The following is a 22,242-nucleotide window of genomic DNA, read 5'->3' as shown; positions in this document are numbered from 1 at the left end:
GCCAGCCTGCCCTGTGCCCGGTCCCCCTCCCCACTGCCCCTGTGCACAGGGGAGAAAGCTTTTGTGCCGACCCGCCTTTGTCTAAGGTTTGGCCCCTCCAGGAGAGGATTTGGAGGGTCTAGTGGTGCTCCCCAGTCCTGGCAGGAGTCATGGCCAGGACTTCCCTGTGGTGGCGCAGTGGTTAAGAATCCGCCTGCCAATGCAAGGGACACGGGTTCGATCCCTGGTCCGGGAAGATCCCACATGCCGCAGAGCAACTAAGCCCATGCACCACAACTACTGAGCCTGCACTCTAGAGCCCGCGAGACACAACCACTGAGCCTGCGCACCACAACTACTGAAACCCGTGCGCCTAGAGCCCGTGCTCCACAGTAAGAGAAGCCACTGCAATGAGAAGCCCACGCACCACAACAAAGAGTAGCCCCTGCTTGCCACAACTAAGAGAAAGCCCACGCACAGCAACAAAGACCCAAGGCAGCCAAAAATAAATAATAATAATAAAAAACCAAACCAAAACAAAAGATAAGCAGTAGCTTCTAGCATTTGCAAAGGCTGTTTAAAAAAAAAAAAAAAAGTCATGGCCACCAACAGCTGGGACCCCTTGTCTTAGGTGCCCAGCCGAGGGGAGGCGGGGCCATGAGGTGTAGGACCTGGGCGCTGCCGGTACCCTCTGGGGCCTGTGGGTGCCTGTGAGACATGGCAGGTTATGAGAGCCCTGGCCAGGTCACGATTTTCCCTACCCAGGCCATGACTTGTCTGGAGCATGGAGCAGCCCCTCAAACCTCCACTTCAGGTCCCCTCCGAGAGCAGCCACTTGTGCACTGCCAGGGAGGAGAAGTGTGTCACTGGGCTGTCCTGGAGCACAGGTCCCTCTTTGTTAGAGAGCATTCTCCTTGTTTCCTGTGTTCTTATAGAAGCACACCTCAGTCCCAGACGCGTCATTGGTTTGGCTCCACAGTTCTGCTCCGGGGAGAGCGACCAGTGCAGGAAGAAGGTTTTCCTTCAGGACAGCTGCCCCGCCAGGGCCGGCTATTGATGCGAGCAGGACCCTGCCGTACCCACCTCCATCACCCAGGGGCCACTCTGGTTTGGCCTGGCCGGCTGGACAGTGGAAGAGCTCGCCATCTGGCAAGGCTGGGGGTGTCACGGGCTCCAGCAAGGGTCTTGGTTTTGCAAGGAATAGGGCTAAAGGGCCAGTGGAACCCTTTGACCTGCCTCTTCTCTCGATGCCCTGCAGTCTTCATTTTCTGGCAACCACAAAATCAGACGGGTCGGGCCCAAGAGAGGGAGCGGCCCAGCGTGTTGGTTGGGGCTCCAAGCTGGGGCAGGATCATAAGATGGGCATCGTTTCTCCTGCAGAACGGGCACGGCATGGGTGTTGAGATGTGGCGTCCCTGCCCCGGGACAGTTATTTTCCAGGCCCAGGGGCACATGAGTCTGTTCACCCTGTACCCAGCCAGAAGCCCAGAGGCTGCCCTCTGAGCGCCCTCCCCGGTTTCTGGACATTGCAGAAAGTCTTGCTGGTTGGTGACATCCTTGGGGGCTTGCCTTTGGGCAGTGGGCCAGCCAGTGGGACGTGGAGGGCGATTTCCAGCTGTCCGGGAGGATCACCCATGGCTTTAATGCACTTCTCTCCTTGTATTTCACAGTTAGACGCTTCACTCCATCATCCTTCCTGCGTTATTTTTTTTCTGCCCATGTCATTGGCTCTGCTGCGACGTGGTGGTTGTTGGGGAGAGCTGGGAATCAGACCCCACATGTTATTGAGGGTTGGGAACCCCACCTCTTCCAACAGTGAGGTGACACGACAGGAAGTGGTGAGAGTCAGCTAGAAAACAGGCCCCTCTCCACACGGCCCACACACCTCTGGAAATCACTGTCTGAGTTGCTTCTGATACCAGCCGCCCCCCCGCCCCCACCCCCCACCCCCGTCAGGTCACGTCTCCTTACCTGTACTGGGCAATTTGGTTGGATTTATTCCTGTGGCTCTATGCACTTAGCAGCTGAGAAAGATGTTTGTCATTTTGCTATACAACATCAGACACACCGTGGCCTAAACGATTGTGACAACGGAGAGTTCAACCACGGTCTAAAATTTCAGCATTATTTATGATGCCGAGAGGTCCGGCGTCTACAGCATCTCCTTAATCCCGTCTAAATCTAGAGCCCTGTCTCCCGGGCCTGCCTGTGTGTCTCTAATGGCTGTTAATGATAGTCCTCCAGGCACCCTGTTTGCTGATGGAAAATCCATCTGAAGCTTTTGCATCTCATGTGGCAGTTAAAAATTGACGTTTCTTTATTGATGTAACCGGTTCCTGCCGAATACTTGGGGGCAAATAAAAGTGATTGAACGCAGAGATAAGCAGAGAACCATTTGTTCATGGAATGGCTGGCCAATTGATGTTGGTAGTTAAACAAGCTATCATTTAAAAGAACCTTGAAAGAGGAAAAAGTAGACTGTTTCAAGAAGTTAACGTTCAGAGTGCCAGGAACGGGCGACGCAGGCGTTCTGAGGGTCAGAGACCCCGAAGCTCTGGCTGCTTCCTCGGGCCTTGTTGCTGCTCCTCTCGCATGCCCTGCTTCTCTCCGCCTCTGAATTTCCCACTTGCTCTGCCCTCTGCTGCAGACCCCCTCCTCCAGGAAGTCTTCCTGTGAGTCCCGTCACTTTGGCTGTGCTCTCCCTCACATGGCTTCTGCTTTGTCCAACTTCCCACTGTCACATTTAATCAGGTAATGTCTGTCTCTCCGTGGACGAGGGCCTGGGTCTGCCTCACTCATCCTGTTATGGTCACAGTATGTCATGGCTGGCGCATAGTAGGTGTGCGAATGGTATTGCCCAGGGGCCTGATGGACAAGCTGGGGAGCTGGGTGTGATGAATCTCTCCCGGCAGCTTCCCATCCCGGGCCCTCCTGGGATGCAGGCGTGAGGCAGGCGGGCTCTCGGGAATCACCGGTTTTGGCCTGTCTCCCTGTGGAGTAATTACTTTAGACCAGCAACAAGTGTGGAAGATCGAGGAGGCAATATCATTGATTTTCCCATAAAGGTGCAATTTATAGTAAGTGAAAGAAGCTTCCTGGCAATTCCTCACCCATCTTCACCGATGGGCCCCTGAGTCCCTACCAGGCTAGTGGACAGAGTCTCTCTGGTGACCTCATCTGGGGCAGCCCCCGAGGCCTCCCTGGTGGGCACTAGTCTCATGGCCCATGCCAGGGGCAGGTGCCTCCTCAGCCTGGGGGGCACTGGAGCTCTGGGTTGCGCTGGTCTTGGTCAGGCAGGAGCAGCCTGTCCTCGCCAGTGGGAGATGCTGGAGAAGGCTCACTCTAGCCTCCAGGTGGGGCTCTGGGGGCCCACTGGGAAGGCTGCCTGTCTGGGCCCTCCCGCCCCTTCCCTCCTCCCCTCTCCCGCTCCTCTCTCCAGAAGCAACCCTGAAACCAAGCTGGGAGCCGAGAAGTTGAGGGGGGTGCTCTGGGCCAGTTTGACTTCAGGTTTTCCTCGCCTCCCCCAACTGGAGCCCACCTTTCTTCCTCCTCACTGCTTCCTGGAGGCCAGCCTCTTTCTTCCTCCACACCTGCCCTACCTTCCAGTGACGTTCGTTGAGGGATATTCAGTGCCAGGCACTGGGAAGGCAGAGGACCTGCTGAGAGCTCGGGGGGGGCACACCGGCCTGCAGACGGGCCTTGGACTAGCACAAGACCAGGCAGGGGACCCGTGGGAATGTGGTGTGAGGGGCCCGGGGCAGCCCTTGGCCTGCGGCCCTTGGCGATTCGGACCCCCAGGATGCTGATGTGAGTGAGAGCGGAGGGTCATAGGATCAGCACTTATGTGACAACATCTAGTCAAAAGTGTGGTCAAGGCCAGAGAGGCACGCTCTGGGGCCAGGACCCCAGCACCAGGGCGGACCCGGCCTGGGGCTGAACCAGGGGGAGGGTTCTGGGGGCCTTTGTCTCCCAGCCAGACCCAGGCCCCAATTGTTCATTGTTCTGGGCTGTGGCCAGGTGAGGGATGGGCCTGGCACCCCCCACCTCCTGACCACCTGTCCATTCTGAGGGGCTGGGCAGCCGGAAGTGACCAGGGAGGCCACTTGCTGAGTCACCCATCCCGAGGCCTCCCCTCGGCTTCCAGATTCTGTTTTCTATCACATTAATTGCATTTATTATTCATAAACTTCTAAAACTGGCTTCTGGGGCCTTAATTTTCCAAGCTCCCCGAGGCTGGCACAGCTGAGACTCTGTGTTGGGCTCACCAGGGATCCGCTGTGGCTTTGAGTCGGGATCAGATGCTGGCTGACGCCAGCCCAGGGCCTTCGAATTTGGAAATGAAAACAAAGGAGCCCCAGCTTCGTGGCTTTCCAGCAGCCCTGGGAGGCTGGACTTTTTCTCTCCTCTCCCTGGAAGTGCAGGGTGGATATGAAGCTGTCACCTCAACTGCCCGCACTTGGCCGCGCCCAGCGCTGGGGGCTGTGTGCCACGCCTCTGTCCCTCCTCGTCTCTTATCATCAGTTGTGGCCTGTGTGCTCATAGTCCCTGTCCCTCATGCCGCAGCGGGCCTGCACCCTGGCATCTTCCCTGGGGAGGCTGATGTCTCTCTCTGCTCCCTCTCTCCGGTTGTCCTCAAGTGTTTGCCTGTCCGGTGTCTGCACGGCCCCTGACTGCCCTGTCTCAGTCTGCACTCAAAGCAGGAAGGGCTGGACCTCGCAAGCCACTTGCTGAGCTTCCTCCTGCTGCTTCCCGAGCCCGTTCCTGAGGCCGAGCGGCCACTCAAAGGGCATGACTGGGCTTCCCTGGTGGCGCAGTGGTTGAGAGTCCGCCTGCCGATGCAGGGGACGCGGGTTCGTGCCCCGGTCCGGGAAGCTCCCACGTGCCGCGGAGCGGCTGGGCGCGTGAGCCATGGCCGCTGAGCCTGCGCATCCGGAGCCTGTGCTCCGCAATGGGAGAGGCCACAACAGTGAGAGGCCCGCGTACCGCAAAAAAAAAAAAAAAAAAAAAAAAAAAAAAAAAAAGGGCATGACCTTTCCCAGCCACTTCTGGATGCCCCCAGCTGGTACCTTTCTCCCCTACTTGAAAGGGTTTGTGTTTTTCACTCCCTCTGCCTCATCCCCAATCAAGTTTCCATTTCTGCAGAGGTCTCTACTCGTCAGAGTCCATCTGCAGCTCCATTTCTCAGGAGCATGTGACCCCCCTTTGGGGCCGGGGGGAAGGCTAGATGTGCCGTCATCCCACGGGGTAGGTCTGGCTTTAGGAGAAGGCGGTTTCCGCCGGCTTTGCCCGAGATGACCGAGAGAGGCAGGACCCAGGTCTGGCGAGGCGCTCTGAGGCCTCACTCTCGGGTTCAAGCCTCTAGGTCATAAAGCGATGGGCTTGAAAGTTTCTTCTCCGCCAGGGAAAAAGTAACAAACGTGAAAACCAGAGACACTGGAGGACGACTGGCAGCGTCCACCAAAGCTGAGCATCCCGTATCTGGCGACCAACAGTTCCACTTGGCATACAGCAGGCACGCCAAGAGCCACACGTGAGAGCACTGTGTATGCGGGCTGGGGGTTCTCTAGAGCCGCGGGGACCCAAAGCCCGCCCGTGGAGGTGGACTGCTGTGTGTTCACGTGATGAGTACCGTTGAGCAGTGAGAACCACAGGTCTCTGCACACGAGACCAAGGTCAGGCGGCTCCCGTGGGGTCAGTGTTGAGAGAAAGGAGAATTGTTCCATTCCATGAAGTTCCCTAACACGCAAAACTCTGGTGATGGAGGAGCAGATGAGGGCAGAGAGAGGGGGCAGCGGTGGCACCTGCCAGGGGACTAGAAATGTTCTGCGTCTTGATCTAAAGGGTACATTTGTGAAATCTCATCAATCTGGACACCTACTATGTGTGCGTTTTACTTTATGTATGTTATATTTCAATAAATAGGTTTACCCCCCAACCCCCAAAACAAAACAAACAACTCTACAAAAGCAGCGCTGTTGCAGTGACAGTCTGGGCAGAAAGGCTGCCGCATGTCTCTGTACTGTGTGGGCCTTGTACCTTCCAAATTTATAGGCATCTCAGGAGCTACAGGCTGACACGGTAAGATGACCGTTTGTGTGTTTTCAGAATTAGTCCATTGGCCAGTGACAGAAAGAAAATGAAAAGTTAAGTGTAATTTGGGGAAGTACCGCCCGGGCTGTCTGGTAAGGCCAGGACCTGAATATTGAGTCTATTAGAAGCAATTATAAAAGGGACAGCATTTTTTAATGTTTCTCATTTGACAGGAAGGTTTTAAGATATGGGGCATTAGTTAATAAAAAGTCCCCAGAAGCCTGTTGTAATATATTACCTAATTCCTAACAGTTCATAGTCACTGAAATAGGTAAAAAGGGAATGTAAAATTAATATATAGTTATTATTAAAATTGCCTTATAAATTAGTTAAGTCCGCTGGAGGTACCAAGTGGGCATCATTATTCTAAGACCGTCTGAAGGGTCTCTCTGTGCCCTGTGTGTGTGCAGGGTGGGAATGCCCAGCAGGGAGGGGAGCGCTCGGCTCTGTATTTAAGGGTAAAACACCTGCTCATGCTGGAAGAGGCAGGAACTAGCGACCAGACCACAAAAATTTCATAAAGAAATCTCTTCCCTGGTTGTCAGAGTTTCTGAGGAAGCTGGTACTTTGTGGCCTCATGATCCTTGTCCTGTGCCTGAGGCAAGGAAGGCCAGGAGAGAGAGCCGGATTCCCATGGGGTGGAATTGGTTGGGAGCTGCATACAAGTGTCGTGTAGCTCCTGGGGCCCCGGGGACCACCATTTGTCCCAGAACTGGGGTGGGGGAGGATGCGGGTAGGAAGTTATCTTCCTCCAGAACACCCTGCTGCGGGGGGCAGGTGGGCGGGAGGGTCTGATGCCATGTTCCCGGCCATAGCTGCAGGCGGTACAGCGGAGGGGGACCAGAGGCTCCCGGGAGACGTGTGTGCATTTGATTCAGGCAACATCAGGGCCACTGTCTCCGGGTTACACGTGCAGGGAGCCCCAGCTTACCCCCTTTGCCGTGCAGCAGTGCACTGCACTGGGGATTTAGAAGCTGTGAATGTAAATCCATCCATATCTGAGCTGTTTACTGAATCTGCGTGCTCTTTCCAGGGGCATCTGGCGAATGTCATGCTTTCTAATGTCCTGGGTGAGGTTTTCCCTGTGCATGCTGAATCTCTTTATAGTAGCAGGCTCGCTTCCACGGAGCAGCTCAGTGCCCTGGGCAGAGAAGCGTCCTCCTGCTCCCAGGGGAGATGGAGAGCTGGGGCTTCCCAGTAGCAGGACCAGGGGCAAATTCGCTTCTTAATCTGGCCCTTCAGAGCTGCATGTACGGCCCCAGCCTGTCTCTGGCTCCCTCCACTCAGCGGGAGGCCAAGCCCTGTGAGTTTCCCGAGGTGTGGGGGGGTGGTGGTCCACGGAGGGCAGTGTGTGCGGTGTGGGCAGCCAGAGGAAGCAGGTGAGGCTGTTTTCCAGCCAGTCTCTGACGTCCCCAACTTAGGCTGCAGGAGGGATGCCTCCTCTCGCAGACAGAATCCCATTCCAGAGAAGACAGATAAGTAGGCTTTTGAAGCAGGGCTGAGCAGACATTCTTGTGGCTTGGACTCTTCACACTCCATACCAGAGGGCCTTCCTACAGCATTTGTTTCTGAACTGTGATCCCTCAAGCCAGGCTGAAGACTCCTCGAGGTTCTCAGTGTGGGTGGCGGGCGGTGTGCACTAGCGACCCCTCGTGGCAGCATCGCAGCATTGTCCCGGATCGTGGCCGTGTGGGTTCTGTCCACGTGGGAAAGAGGCCTGGTGGAGCCAATGGGGCAAGGCTGGCTGCAGGGGAGCTGGTCTTTAACAAGTAGCTTTCATTTCTTCCAAAAAATATTTTCAAAATGAAAACAGCTTTCTCGGATAAAAAGATATTATGTGAGCCAGCAGGAAGTTCAATCAGCACAGAGCATTATGGACAAGATATGAAAAATGTTGTGTGATGCAGAGGTTCGCTAATCCTTGTTGCTTTAGCAGTCGCGTTCTGGATCTCTCTGGGGGCACAGACAGACAGACTCGGGTCTGCTGGGATCACACTAGGCGGAGTTGTCCCTCCTCCTCTGTGAAGCGGAAATGTCTTCCGTCAGTGAACCAGGACCCGCTGCACCTGCGGGGCTGCGGGGCTGCACCATAATCCACTTATCGAGCCCTCTGCCGGGGCGGCCGGGTGGTTTCTGACTTTACAGCGTGAACAGCCCTGTGCTGATCAGCCTTATCTATCCACCTCTTGGGTGTTTAACTGATAATCTCTTTGGGGTAGATTCCTGCTAATGGAATTTCTGGGGGGGAGTTTGATACACAAAGCCTAACTGCCTTCTAAAAGTTGTTCTCCCACACAGGTGGCATGGTGTCAGTGTCAATGTCTAGTGAGCACATACTACGGGCTTCCTGCGGATTTTCTCATTTAATCTCGTGAGGTGGGGATGGCATCTTTGCTTTATAGCACACAGAGCCAGGAAGGCTTTAAGGGACTGCCCAAGATCCCATGGTGGACAGATGGGTCTTAGAGGAGCCAGGTGGCCTCTCTCCAGAAACCGAGTTCTCAGCTACTGAGCCGGACAAACACACACACACACATACATATACATATACATCCATAGTGCCTGTGGGCCCACTCAAACAGTAAAGTTAATTAGTACGGTTTTTATTATTAATCATCTTTACCAGTCTGATAAGGGAAAAGTAATATCCCACCTTTATTTGTACTTCTTTGTCTACTGGCAAGGTTAAACTTCTCTTACAGGTGTTTCCTGGGCATTTGCCTTCGTGGCTTGTCTGTCTTTGGCACAATTTGCTCTTGACATGTGTAGGCTGACTTACTGATCTACAAGAACACTTTATAATAGGGCTCTTCATGTTACAGTTCTGTTGGTCAAAATATTTTTCCCAATTTGAAATACAGGAATTGTAAAATATAATAGTCAAATTGAGCCTTTCTTGTATAGTTTATGCCTTTTGCGTAGTTACATAGACCGTTTCTAGCACCTCAATACAATTATTTACGTATGTTTTCTTCTACTTTTATGATTTTCTTTTAAAAAATATCTTCTGTACGGTTACAAAATATTTTGATGCTGGTATGTATAGTATGGCATATCCACGTATCCATGTGATTTCATTTTTAAGTTGTTAACTCTTTCTCTAAAGTGCATTTAAAGTGGTGAGCGAGCAAGGACTTTTGCCCTCTTGAAATGAGTAGTCGATCCCCTGTCTTTGGAATAATGTCTTTGCCCCACTGACTGATAATTTCACCTTTACCATATTCTAATCTCCTATGTGTGTTAGTCAGCATAGGATCGCCTTTGCTGCCGTAACAACAAAACCCCAGATCTCAGTGGCTCAGCCCAGGGACAGTTTATTTCTGGCTCATGTTACAGTCTGAGTGGCCCCATGTCTCTCCTCCAAACATGGGGAGGGGCTGCTTCATTGCCCAACGCTGCCCCCTTTGAGAGGGGAGAGAGAAAGCACAGAGAACGTACATCCACTTAAAAGTCTTGCTGAGAAGCAGCACACGTCCCTTCCCCTTGTACTCCCATTGGTGAGAGTCAGTCCCTGGTCCCAGCCTAACTGCAGAGAGCCTGAAAAATGTGCCCAGAAGGAGGAAGTGGAGTGGTGAGCACACGGCCAGGTCTCCACCTGGGGCTCCGCCTAGACAGGCAGGGCGTAAGGCTGTGTGTGTGTGTGTGTGTGTGTGTGTGTGTGTGTGTGTGTGTGTGTGTGTGTGAGAGAGAGAGAGAGAGAGAGAGAGAGAGAGGGTGGGGAGGAAGTGGGGAGGAAGGGGCCTCGCCTATGAAGAACTTTCGATGGGGAGAGGAGGGGGAGGTTACCGAGTGGGCCCTAAGGGGACCTGCGTAAGGCTAGCAGTGTAGCCAGGTGGCCTGGTGGGAGCCATGAGGAGGGACCGCAGTGGTCCTGGGGAGAGGGGACCTGACAGGGTGCTGGCAGTGGGTGGTGCTGGAGGTGGAGCCTGGGAGGGAGAGCTCAGGGCACACTGACCAGTATGAGGGTGCCGTGCCCCCTGCAGTGGTCAGCGTGGCAGGTGGGAAAGCACACCTCTTGGGGTGGCCCCCTCTTCCTCATCCTCTAAGTCCTCACTGTGTTTTGTAGCTTTCTGAATTTTGGCAGGTGATTCGGTTGTTCCTGCAGGTCACTGGTGAGATGCTTTGCAGGGTGTACAGGGAGGGGAGTGGAGAAGTCAAGGGACTTTTCTGCCTGGTGGCTACACAGCAGAAGGGGAAACCCAGGCCCTCATCACGTAACTGGTGTGTCCGCCTTGGAGTGTAGCTGTCACAGGCCGGGAGCCGGGCGAGCACTTCCGGACCAGGCAGTTCGCTGTAATTAGATTGCCATCTGCCAGGACGAGGACGAGGAGTTCCTGCAAGTACCTTTGCTCCCTGAAATGGGATTTCACACCCAGAAGAATTCCTGCCACTTGTCTGCTGGCTTTGGTTAGCAGCGTTAGTACCATGAAGAAAGATGGTTTAACTTCGCATCAACAGGCAAAGAATTATTAAAATATAATTAAAAGCATGAATTCTTCTAATTATTGGCTTTATATAATGTGCATTTTAAAACAAGACATCTGTTAAGGCTTTCTTTTGAATCTATCCAGAAACCAAAAGAGGGTAGCGTTTTAATTAAAAATGGATTATTTCAAAAACAATTTAATCACCCTGTCATCAGAGGACTTAGACCTTATTAATTAGATGTTGATAAGTAGGTTTAAGTTACCAAAATATTTAATTCATGGGGGTTAGAGGCGTACTTTTAGGAGCCTGCCCTGCAACTCTGGGGTGTCAGTTGGAGAAAGGTTCAGAGCATGGGAGTGAATTCTTAAATCACCTCTCCCGTCCCCTTGGACCCAGAGTGGACATCCTGCAGCAGCTTGGGGGCAGTGGGGAGCGCTGTGGCGATGGAAGGTGGCATCATTCTCCGACCATGTCCTCGCCGCGCTGAACCTCGGCTGAGGCCCCACTGCTAGGTTCCCGCGGGAGCACCGACGCGGCCCCCGCCGTGCTGGAGACGCCACTGGCCAGGCCAAGCCTCCCTCTACGCCCCTGCTCCGTGCTTGCAGAGTGTCAGCACCGGCAGCACCTCCTCTTTTCAGGGCTGATCTTTCTCCAGGGGCAGCATGAGTGCAAGCCCCATTTATCGTCTTTAGTGGATGACAACTTTCAAAGTGATACGTAGGGTCCTCTGTCGTTTCTTCAGCCGACTGTGACTAAGACAACATTTGGAGTCATGAGTGAGGATGGGAAAGCTCATTAGAAGAGGGGTCTTCGGCAGCTCACACCAAACAGCCGATATGCTGCCAAAAAGCACAGCCACGCGCGGGGTGGGAAGGGCCGTTTCCACCAAGGGCCCCCAGGCCTTGTCAGACAGTGTCTGGGCCTCCATCCACCGCTGTTTTGACTTCGACCTGGGCTTTGTGGCTCCTGGGGCCTTGGGAGAGCCTTCTCAAAGAAGAGACATCATGTCGCAGGAACCTGGGGTAGCGGCTGCCTGGTGAAGCACCCATGGTTCTCGCTTCCTGCAGGTGGCCTGCAACCCTGGGCTGCAGGGACGCAGCTCCCTGGGTCCCTCCAGCCTCGGGGTGACCCCAGCCTGCTGCTGCACACTTACCGCCCGGATGAGCGGTTCCCTGTCTTCGGTGCCCTGTGCTTAATTAACACACCTAGAGGGGTTTGTGTGCAGGTGGGCCTGGCTTGGGCCCCCCCCCCCCGCTTCTCCTCTCCCCTCAGAGCCTTGAGCCGAGGGCAGCTGGGAGGGAGGATGTGGACACGAGATCAGAAGAAGAACCAGAGTAAGCCGGGGCCCAGCTGCGGCTCAGCCCCTTGGAAGATGAGGGCCACGGGGGACTGCCCAGAGCCGGAGCTGGCCTGGGGAGAGGGAACCAGTGCTTGGGACTGCCACGTTAGAAAGGCAGTGATATAAAATGGTGCTTTCCAAAGAAAGTTCTGTCTGATATGACACTTTTGTGAAATATTTTAAGATTATAAGGCTGAGAAAGGAATTCGATGTTTGGAAATAAAGTAGCACTGGGCTCTGTAGAAACAAAACACAACACCCTAGAGGGATTCGGAAAGGAAAGCCCAGAGAAATTCAGGAATAAGGGTTAGTCATCCTGTCCTGCCTGCACTGGGTGGAATCCGGGGCCCTTGTCTCCTGCAGGATTAGCATTTAGGAAGCACCTGTTATTAGGTGGAAGATTCCAGGGTTTGTTTCTTCCACTGGGGATGGGAGGGGAACTCATGGAGGAGGGAATGTTGTAGCAGGTGGTACCCCCAAGGATACCCCAGGGTGGAGTAGGGCAGCTGCCAGGCACCCGCGGTGCTGTACTCAGTGGTCTCGAGATCCCAGAGCCCCAGACAGACAGTCATTGCCCTGACCAGGCTCTGTCAGTGCCCCGGCCTTATGAGGAGCTATTAAATAAAGGAAGGTAGAAACATTGCCAAGCGAGACTCCAGCCAGGATTCTGGGCTGAAGGGAAGCTCTCACTCGCCTGCACTTGGTAGGGGAACAGAGCATCGTGGTTAAGAGCTTGGCATCTGCTTGTCCGAGGCCCTCGGCAGCTAGGTTTGCTGGGGGTGGCTTTGTTCCCTGAGACCCCTCGGCATCCCCGGTGCTAAGGACAGAGGGCCCATTTGTCCTTTGTCCCCGGGGCCCACACTAGCCTGGTGTCCAAGGCTGCTGAGCTGGGGACAGGAGCAGGTGGGGGCACTGGAAAGAGCCTAGGTTCTCTTGGAGTCCTCACACCAGCTGTTTTCCAAAGACCGGCAGGTTTGGGGGACGTCTGGGCACGGGGAGCTTCTGGACTGTCCTCTCACCCAGAACTGAAAACAGGCTTTTCTTCAGAGAACTTCTGCCAAATCCTTGTATTATTTGCTTAATAGTTTCTTTACTTTTTTCTTGAGATACATTTTAAAAGAAAGCTTTGTGTTCCTGTCACGAGTGAAACCCAGTATAATTTGCAGGAGGGTGACTTTAAAATAAATACCTAATGCATCACACACGTTTATCAGTGTACCCCATCCCATAATGTCATCTCATCGACCCATGTCATGCTTTGGGAAACACTAGCTCAAAGAAAATCCCTTCCCTCTACTCCCCAAGAAGACTCCCTGTGTATGGGCTTCCCTGCCCTGCACCTTCCCGGGGAGGGGAGGAGGGGGTGCTGGCATCCCTTGGAGGGAAAGTAGGCTCTAGATCGTGGTGAACCAGGATTATCTCCCTCCACCCCTTCCTGCTCCTGCAGTTTGGTCCTCCCTGGCTGATGCCTAGGGCGACCTGGTGCATTTTTAAAGGGGGAGTTTGGGTTTGGGGCCGAGAAAGGTGTTCTTGTTGACATCGGCAGGAACTAGTTAGATGGGGTCAGATGAGAGCAGGTGTCGGTCTCTGAGGAAGCCAGAGAACAGTTGGCAAATTGTCCCTGTGTTTACGTGGTTCTTCCAGGGCCTTCCAAAGCTGGGGCCTCTCACTTGCTGGAGAGTGCCAGCCCCAAAGAGGTCTGGATCTACAGATCCAGAATTTCCCACTTGAGCCATGTGCTGTGGGATCCAGGTTTCATCCTCCTGTGTGTCGTCACCATCCTGGGCACCAGTAATGCCCTGCCTGTGTCTGCAGCTCCTGCCCCAGGCACCCCGTTCTTTTTCCGGACAAAGAAGGAGCTGGAGAGGGTCAGAACAGGCCGGCCGCTTGCCACGTAGGTGACGGTCAGAACCATTAGCTAGTATCTTTCATAGATAAATCCCTTAAAGATCAGTGAGGAAAAGATGAACATTCAGTTTTCTAAAATAGAAGCAGGCCATTCAGAAAGGAAGAAATATGAGGAACTAAACATATAAACATGTCCAAACTTGCCAGTTAATGAGACAACGAAATCCTTTTTGTTTTGCCTACCAGATTCGCAGTCCAGTGGCAAACAGGCCCCATGGTACGCGTCTCAGGACCCTGAAAATCCTCATGAGCTTTCTGGGGTCCTTTTGGCAGAACACGCCCTGAGGCTCAAAACTGCAGCTGCTCAGGAATTCTCCTTCTAGGAATTCAGCCCGAAGATAGTGAAAAGGCATATGGCCACGGGTGTCCATCATAACACGGAGGTGGAAGCAACCTAGATATCTAACAGCGTGAAATCGGTTAGGTAAATTATAGGCTGTGGTCCTGCTCGTGCAACCATTTACTTATTCCGTCACTTCACAGATGTACTGAAAACTTCCTGTGTGCCAGGCACTATTCCAGGCCCTGGGGATTCTGCGGTGAACAGAATAGACAAAACCCAGCCTAATGGGAAGCGAGAGAGGATGGATGGATGGATGGGGGGATGGAAGGAAGGATGGATGGATGGATGGAAGGATGGATGGATGGATGGGGGGATGGATAATAGGTCGTATATTGGTGAAGGAGTATTCTTTACCCAGGGGGCTCAGGACAGGTGTCCTTGAGTAGGAAACATGAAGGAGAAGCCTGAAGGAGAGAGAGCAAGCTGTGGACCTGTGGGACAGACGTTCCAGGCAGAGAGAACAGGGCTCATATGGTAGCCCTGAGGTGGGAACTTGGCTGGTGGTCCCATGAGTAGCAAGGAGGCAGATTGGGAAGTGAGAGAAGATGGGGGAACAAGAGGGAGGCAGTCTGCTCATGGGAAGGCAGGGTTTGAACAGAGGAGTCCTGGGGGCCTACGCACATTTTTAAAGGAGCACACTCTGTAGGGAGATGAGGACTGAAGCAGGGGAGCCAGCTCCACCACTGTCACCATCGACCAGGCACCGTCACCATTTTTTTTTTTTTTTTTTGCGATACGCAGGCCTCTCACTGTTGTGGCCTCTCCCGTTGCGGAGCACAGGCTCCGGACGCGCAGGCTTAGCGGCCATGGCTCACGGGCCCAGCCGCTCCGCGGCATGTGGGATCTTCCCAGACCGGGGCACGAACCCGTGTCCCCTGCATCGGCAGACGGACTCTCAACCACTGCGCCACCAGGGAAGCCCCACTGTCACCATCTTTAAGAGAGGATGGTGGCCTGCACCAGGGGCAGGCAGTGGGGAGAAGTGTCAGATTCTGGGCATGGTGGAAACACGTATCTGTTGACAGGGAACAACGTTCTTGCTTTAGAAGGAAGCTTCCCTGGCACGTTCCGGCCCTCATCCCAGGCTGGGTGGGGCCATTGGTCCTTGCAGAACCTCTTCAGCTCAATTGGGCCCCACGCACAGGTATGAAGTGGAAGAGGCCAGTGAATACATAGATCCAGTTACCCGGAAAGATTCGCTTTATCTGCTAAAGCTGAACCTACACAGAATCCAGCGACACATAGCATTTCCACTCCTGGCTATGTGCTCGGTGGTGGATGTGTGTGCACATGCCCTTGAAGACTGCACAAGGTCTTCGGCAGCACTATTCATGATAGCTACAATCCGGAAACAGCAGGCACGCTCACCACCAGAAGACTGGGACACACTCACCCGGCGGAACACTGCCAGCGCTGAGAAGGAACAAATGACAGTGACCCACCGTGGGGGGTGGCTCACCAGCGTGATGTGGAGCAGTGGGAGAAGCCAGACTCAAAGAGGTCTTGGTTTTTTATTCCATTTACATCAAGTTCAAAAACAGGCAAATCTAACCTGTGGTCTTGGAAGTCAGGCTCCCCGTGGGCAGGAAGACTGACAGGGAGGGGCCTCTGGGCACAGAGATGCTCACTTTGTGACAGGCCATTGTGCCGAGCCCTTATGATTCTGGTCCTTTTCTGTATGTATGTCAGACTTCAGTCAAGAGGTGACTTTTTAAAAGTTTAGTTAATTATTATTTTAAAAATCTGTTTTTATGCACTAAAAATATTGTCTGGAAGGATGTTCAACAAAATATTTGGTAGAGATTGTTTCTAGGAGATAAGATTATGGATGATTTTAATTTTTTTTCCTCTGTGTAGAAAATTTCTAAAATCTCTTCCATACACACACACACACACACACACACACGCACACACATGGCTGAAGTTCATTAGCAGTCTGATGCGGCCAGGGCTTTGCCAGCTGAAAGGATGTAGTGCTTTATCCCAGAATTGATACCGAGGAACTCAGGAACTCCACCTAATCGAGCACGTCAAGAATAAAGGGGAATATTTGTTAATTGAATGTCATGTTATGTCCTCAGTTATGCCTCATACAAGATAGGCAATTCAGAATTCCCAAGTATCCAATTAAAATGCTAATTATCTCATACCTTGATAAGGCCGCTCTCGCGGAGAGAGAGTGGCTTCTCCCTGGCACTGCCTCTCCTCATGCCCTGACCACCGCCGTCTTTACGCTGCCCTTGCCTCTGGCAGGCGAGCTTTCCCCTTCCAAGATCTCTGCACCCCAGCGGCCCCTCCTGGAGCACCAGCTCCTGCTTTCCACAGGTTGGCCTGGTGCACCGCCCCTGGGATCGGTGGGCCATTTGTCCTGGCAGACGCGTTCCCACTCAGTCTGGGCCCCATGCACAGACTAGAGTCCAGGGCCCTGGAAGGCATAGCACAGCATCGCCCGCCACTGGTGTCTGGGGAACAGAGAGCCTTGCCCCGCCAAGTGCCCCCACCGCTGACAGATGCGAGGTTTAGAGGCATTGGGGTCAGAAACCCTACGTGGACCCCAGGCTCAAAGGGACTCTTTTGAGGGCTTTCCTGACCACAGCACATCACCACACTGACCTGCAGTTTCCTCATCAGTAAAGTGGGAAACCCTCTGCTCCCCTGAAGGATCGTCCTAAACGCCAAACGCTGCAGGTAGCTGTTGGGTCTTTCTCGCTGGCCAGGCCTGTGGGAGGTCCTGGGTGAGAAGGCGGCAGCATGCCCCATCCGGCCAGGGTTGCAGGTGGTCCTTTGTCCCTGGCGGTGCTGCATCGGTGCAGGCTGGGCCACGAAGCTGTTCTCTGAGCACCGGTTTTATTAATAATGCATTTCTGGGTTTATCCGAGGCTTTAAATCCGTCCCTTCTTGATGTCATTCCGTGTGAATGCTACTTGCTCTTTTAAAACATGCTCGGAGCCTCTCCGTGGTGGCTCCCTGGAGTGCTCTGCGTCTTTCTTCACCAGGGGGCCTGGGGAAGGAGGGGGACAGGGCAGCCCCCCCGGTCTACCACCGAGTCCCGGTACCTCCCTCCCGCAAGAAGGCCCTCATGCTCTGGCCCTGCCCGCCTTCGTAACCCTGTGTCCTAACCGCCTGCCCTCCTAGACCCTCTGCTCATCCAGGTGGCCTCCACCACCATGCCCATCTTCTCTTGCACGCTCCTGTTCCTGGCTCGGCCTCCTGGGAACCGGACATGCATCGAGGCCCAACCTGGGAGGGCATGAGGTGCCTGATGCCACCCACAGCCCCTGACCTCCCTGGCTGGCCCCGTCTGCTGGCACTCATGCTCCCCCTGAGAGTTGGGCGACCCTTGCTGCCTGGGGCAGCCCTTCTGCCATAATCTTGGGCAGCTAATGCATTTTGTGCAGGGCTGTGGCTATCTCCTTATCAGATGATACACCTCAGAGGGCAGAAGCTAAGCCATGCGGCCAGGAAGGCTCCATGGGCTGGATTTGCGGGCACCTGGGGAGTCCCAGCAGTACTGTCCCTGGAGATCTGGGCCTTGGAATCTGCTGTCCCTGCCCTGTTAACCCCTCTCCAGGCACCGACGGATGGGCCTGCCACACTGTCGCTACAGGAACCCCATCGACGTCGTTATTCACAGCACAGACTCTCCCAGGTTACTTAAAGGTTCTCATTTGTGCCTGGATACAAAGCATTTTCTACCTGTGTCTTGCTTGGGAAAAATTTATAGGCAAGAGTGTTAGAGGGATGGCCATGTCGGGGAGCTTCAGGGACCACCGCAAGGCGGGTAGCAGGGCTTTGGGCAGACCCTGCCCTTCCCTCTGCTCGTCAGGAAGCCCCTCCTGCTGCCTGGGGAGGCTGTGGGCCATGTGCCTGGTCGGAGTGCCCCCCACCCGCCCTCCGTCCAGGTGAGCAGGAAGAAGCTGGGGTGGTTAGGCCCACCTGACCCTCGCACCGCACGTGAGAGTCCGACTGTCTGAAAGGGCAGGCGGGGCTGGTCTCGGGGGCTGCGGGCACTGCTGCCTGTCCTTCTGACTGCTGCCCTCTTATGGATAGACCAGTCATTTCTAGCAGTTCTGTCGTGACTGTAAAATCTGCCTGCTGTGTTTTCATACTGCACTTTTAGGTGTTAATTATCTAATATGTGTTTATAGTGTCTATCTGATGGTTCTTCTATCAGAAGTCCTGGGAGGGTCTAGCCTGCTGGTTGCTGTGTCTGACAGCGCTTGGGGACTATTCTCACACTGCGAGTTCATCTTCAGTGTGTGGGGGTGTGTGTATATATATGTGTATATGTACCTGCACGTGTGTCCGTACGTGTGTGTGCACATGCAGGGATTGTGGCAGATCGCGGCTCTCCTGCCTGGGTTGAGAGTGTGGCCGCTCAGTTTGGCTCCAGGTATCACCAGTCAGGGACCAAGTTTTTTGTTAGTTTCCTGGCTTCGGCGTTTCCAAACCATACAGGTCGTTCACACTTGAACCTGAACCCCGTGGAGGACAGACCTGTGCTGCGAATTCTGAGGGAACGTTCATTATTTTTTTCCCGGAGCCCGGGAAGCTTCCTGATTGCCTCCTGCGGTGCTGGTGAATCTTCTCCAAGGCTGTGCATCCCTGCCCAGCCCCCAGCTTTATGTTGGGGAGGGCTCTCAGTTCTGGCCCCCTACCTCTGGTTTGTCCGGGGCCTTCTCACCGTCCCCACACGGCAACGGATGCCAAGGCCTCCAGGTTAGCAAGACCAGCAGCTTCCTCGTCTCTTCTGGCCACACTTCGCTTTTGTCCTGTGGATGTGGCTCTGCTTAAGATTTTTAATCAGCACCTCTGAGTGTTGGGGGTGGGAAGGCTTTTAGCTGCACACTCTACCTTCATCTCATTGTGGCTCCCAAGGGGCTGATTGGCAGCTCGCAGCCGAATTCGGCCATAGACGTGTGTCATCAGTAGTCAGCCCCTCAGGTTATGCGTCAGCTGGACCCTCACCTGGTTCACAGTTTGCCATATTCTCCGTAAAGGTCTAGTGGGTCTTTATGAAGTGTCCTTCCGTTGCTGCCTGGTCTGTGAGCCATCCAGTGGGAATGGGGCGCCTCTGCTGCTGCGGTCTGTCCTCCAGGCCTGTTCTTGCCGAGCTCTGACCGGGCTGTGTGGGAGCCTCACGTCGAGCCTGTGGCCCCAGTTTGGAGCATCCTTAACTCCCCATGCCTTGAGAATCAGAAATATGTCAGACCCAGGGTCCTGGGCCACTACACTTGCCCCAGAACTTGGGCGCCTTTACGTGTCCACGGCCCAAGGCTGAGTTCCCAGGGAGAGGGGCCCTTGAGGTGTGTGAGCAAAAAACGCAGCCTGTCGAGTCCACGTGTTATGCCACTAGAGCATCAGTTTGTTCTTGTATCATGTCAGACAGGTGCCTTTGAAACAAAATCAGATGCTGAAGTCCAGCTTGAAGGACTTAAACCCTTTTAAGGGAGAGTGACTTTCCAGCGTGTGGCGTTTCCCCTCCTCTTTCCAGCTCTTCCTTGTGGGTGTGGCATCATGTGGCTGACAGAGGAAATCCACGCTGCAGTTTGCAGGTGAAAACTGGGTGGGCCGTTCCTTAGTCTGGTGCTTCTGTGAGTCATGCCTTTCAAAGGCTTTTCCCTTAGAAGCCAAGGCATGCGATGAAGGCTGTTTCTACTGCGTAGATTACGGGTTAGGGAAACACCTGCTTCTGAGACTGGCTGCAGGTGGGGGAACCGATGCCACCCCGTTTCCCCAGGCTGAACCTTCTGATTTGTTCATTCACCACCCCTCTGCCTGTCCCCTGCTGTCCCCGTCACCTGGAGAGTGGCGGCTCCCCCCAGAGCCCTGCTTCTGTCTGGGCAGGGCATCGTCCCCCCAAGGCTCAGGGAGCCCTGTGGCTCCGTGGCCCGTCGGCATCCCCCACTCACCGTGGGCTGCTGTGTGGAGTCCCAGTGTCTGAGGCCCCATTGTCTGGGTGGGTGGTGTGGAGCCGCCTCAGGGCCCTGACTTGGCCTGGCCGTCCTGTGGCCTCGGAGAGACTGAGGCTGAAGTTGGGGGCAGCCGCCTGAGCGCTCCCGCCATGAATACGGGGGCAGCTGATGCCGTACGTGGCTTTCCTCACCTCCCTGGGCGGTTCCTGAAATCCTCTGTGATGAGGAAATATTTCACTTGCAGATACCCAGTTACTCTGTGGGATTTGTAAAGCAAGTCTGAAAGCTGATTGAATATAGCGGAACTGTTCGTGCATGACAGCTCCTTAATACCGAATCATAACAATTATGCATAATTTGTGTTTATAGTGCCTGGAAGGTTAGACTCCTCCGCACAGACGTGCTCTAAAACAGGCCTGGAACACGCAGGGCAGGGTGTGCGCACGGGCAGCCTTGCTGTTCTGAGCACAGCCCTGTGGTCGGCCTTCCCTGCCCTGGCGGTCAGTGGGTAGGGTGGGGTCCACCTGGACCTGCTTCTCAACCAAGGCCATCCGGAAGGCTGCGCCCGAGCTCTTGCCCAGGCCTCAGGGAGGGGGTGAGGGCAGGCCCCCACCGTTGCCCCCCTCCCCGGCTGGGTTCTGCAGAGGCCGGGGCCTTGGAGCGCCGAGTCCCACGCCCAGATGACCTCCCATCCCCCAGGTCCTGCAGTGTATGGTGGGGGGAGGGGCAGGGTCCTGGCATCTCCAGAGCTTTTGGCAGTGTGGTCTCCCGAGGGTTCAGCACTGCTCGTATGGTGTTGATGTGGCAGTGGCTCATCCTCTGACCTCTGTCACACCCCGGGGCTTGCCAGGCTCTGCTGACCTCTGAGCTCCTGGAGGCCACCCCTGGCTCTGTCTCTGTCTGGGCTCAGCCTAAGGGTGGGCTACCGGCGACCTGGTCTGAGGTCTCGTCTTTCCCTGTAGACCTTCTCCTGGCCTCCCCTGCTCCAGGTGGGAGCTCGTCCAGGGGGCCAGCCGGTTTGCTACTTGGCACAAGTAGGGAAAAGCTGGGCCTGCCCCCAGACCCTGCCTTTCTCTACCTGCACACGGACCTGCCCCTCAACCCTGTCCTCTAGGCCAGAGCCCAGTGGCTCCTGCTCTCCTTTCCCTGCGCCCCTCCCTGGGCCCAGGCTCAGGGCCTGGGTGAGTCCAGCACTGGGGCTGGGAGAGCTCTCGTCCCTCCCTGGCTGTGCATCCAGCCCCTCCTCGTGTGGGAGGATGTGGCCACTGGAGAAGGGGAGTCACAGGGAGACGCCCCCTCCCGCCCTGCAGAGGCAGGTGGTCCCTGCCCTAGCCCATCTCCCTGCAGGACCAGGGCTGTCTTCCTGATGGGCCTGAAAGGCTGGGCAGTGCCGTGGCACTGGAAGTGGCGAGCTCTTCCAGCCTTGTCCCCCCTCCGCGCTGACCTCTGTGCTTTGGTGGCCTGTGGACTACAGGCTACCAGCCACAGATCCACGCTGGGGAGTTCAGGCCTTCCTGCAGGCGCAGCTGAGCAGGGCCTGGGCTGAAGATTTGCACGGGGGCGGGGGGCGTGCGTGCTCCGGTGACTCTACTCTGACGTGTCTTCCTTCCCCCGCAGCCTCTTCGAGCACTACTGCTTCTCCCGGGGCGGCATGCGCCACAGCTCCTACACCTGCATCTGTGGCAGGTAAGCGCGCCTCCTGGGCCGCATGGGAATGATCACAGGAGGAGGTTAGGGAAGGCGAGGGGACCCCGCCGTCCTCCCAGCTTAAACGCACCTGTTGCTCCTATGCCCGAGGCCGTGCCCACCTAAGCCTTAGAAGTCGCTCTCCCCTCCTAAGGCTCTGGGAGCAGAGGTTGCTTCTGCCCGTCCTGGGCAGTGCCGGGTGAGGAGGGGAGCCGGCCTGCCCGCTGCCGTGCCCTCCCTTCCCGTCTCCAGCTGGCTGCTTCTCGTGGGGCTGGCCTTCCTCGCCCCCTCCACACAGGCACGCTCCCAGCACGGGGGACCGGGCCGTGACCTCAGGCTATGCCAGCTTCTGTGTGCCGGCGGTGCAGAAGGAGCTGGATCAGTGCCGGAGGCTGTGGTTTTGCGTGTGTGTGGCCGTGTGGGGAACAGCAGAGCCGTGGGTGGGTCTGGGGCTCTGTCGTGCAGGGTGTCACTGTAGGCGTGTTTGTGTGTGGCACGTTGTGGCTGGGGGCGGGGGCTCTGTGTACATCCTGTGTGTCACCCGCGCTTGGCCG

At 55.1% G+C, this 22,242-nt stretch overlaps 1 protein-coding gene across 1 annotated transcript in view; it reads left to right on the top strand.

Annotated features, from left to right (window-relative positions):
• Window positions 1–22,242, top strand: part of PEPD (peptidase D) — a 114,342-nt gene that overhangs the window by 68,334 nt on the left and 23,766 nt on the right. Inside the window, exon 10 of the mRNA XM_029243443.1 lies at window positions 21,620–21,688. Within this exon, the coding sequence (XP_029099276.1) occupies window positions 21,620–21,688 (69 nt within the window). The remainder of the gene's footprint in view (window positions 1–21,619; window positions 21,689–22,242) is intronic.

Source organism: Monodon monoceros, unplaced genomic scaffold, assembly GCF_005190385.1.
Source record: "Monodon monoceros isolate NGI ecotype Baffin Bay Population unplaced genomic scaffold, NGI_Narwhal_1 Super_Scaffold_10, whole genome shotgun sequence".
Lineage (NCBI taxonomy): Eukaryota > Metazoa > Chordata > Mammalia > Artiodactyla > Monodontidae > Monodon > Monodon monoceros.
This window is presented reverse-complemented; position numbering and strand designations above follow the sequence as displayed.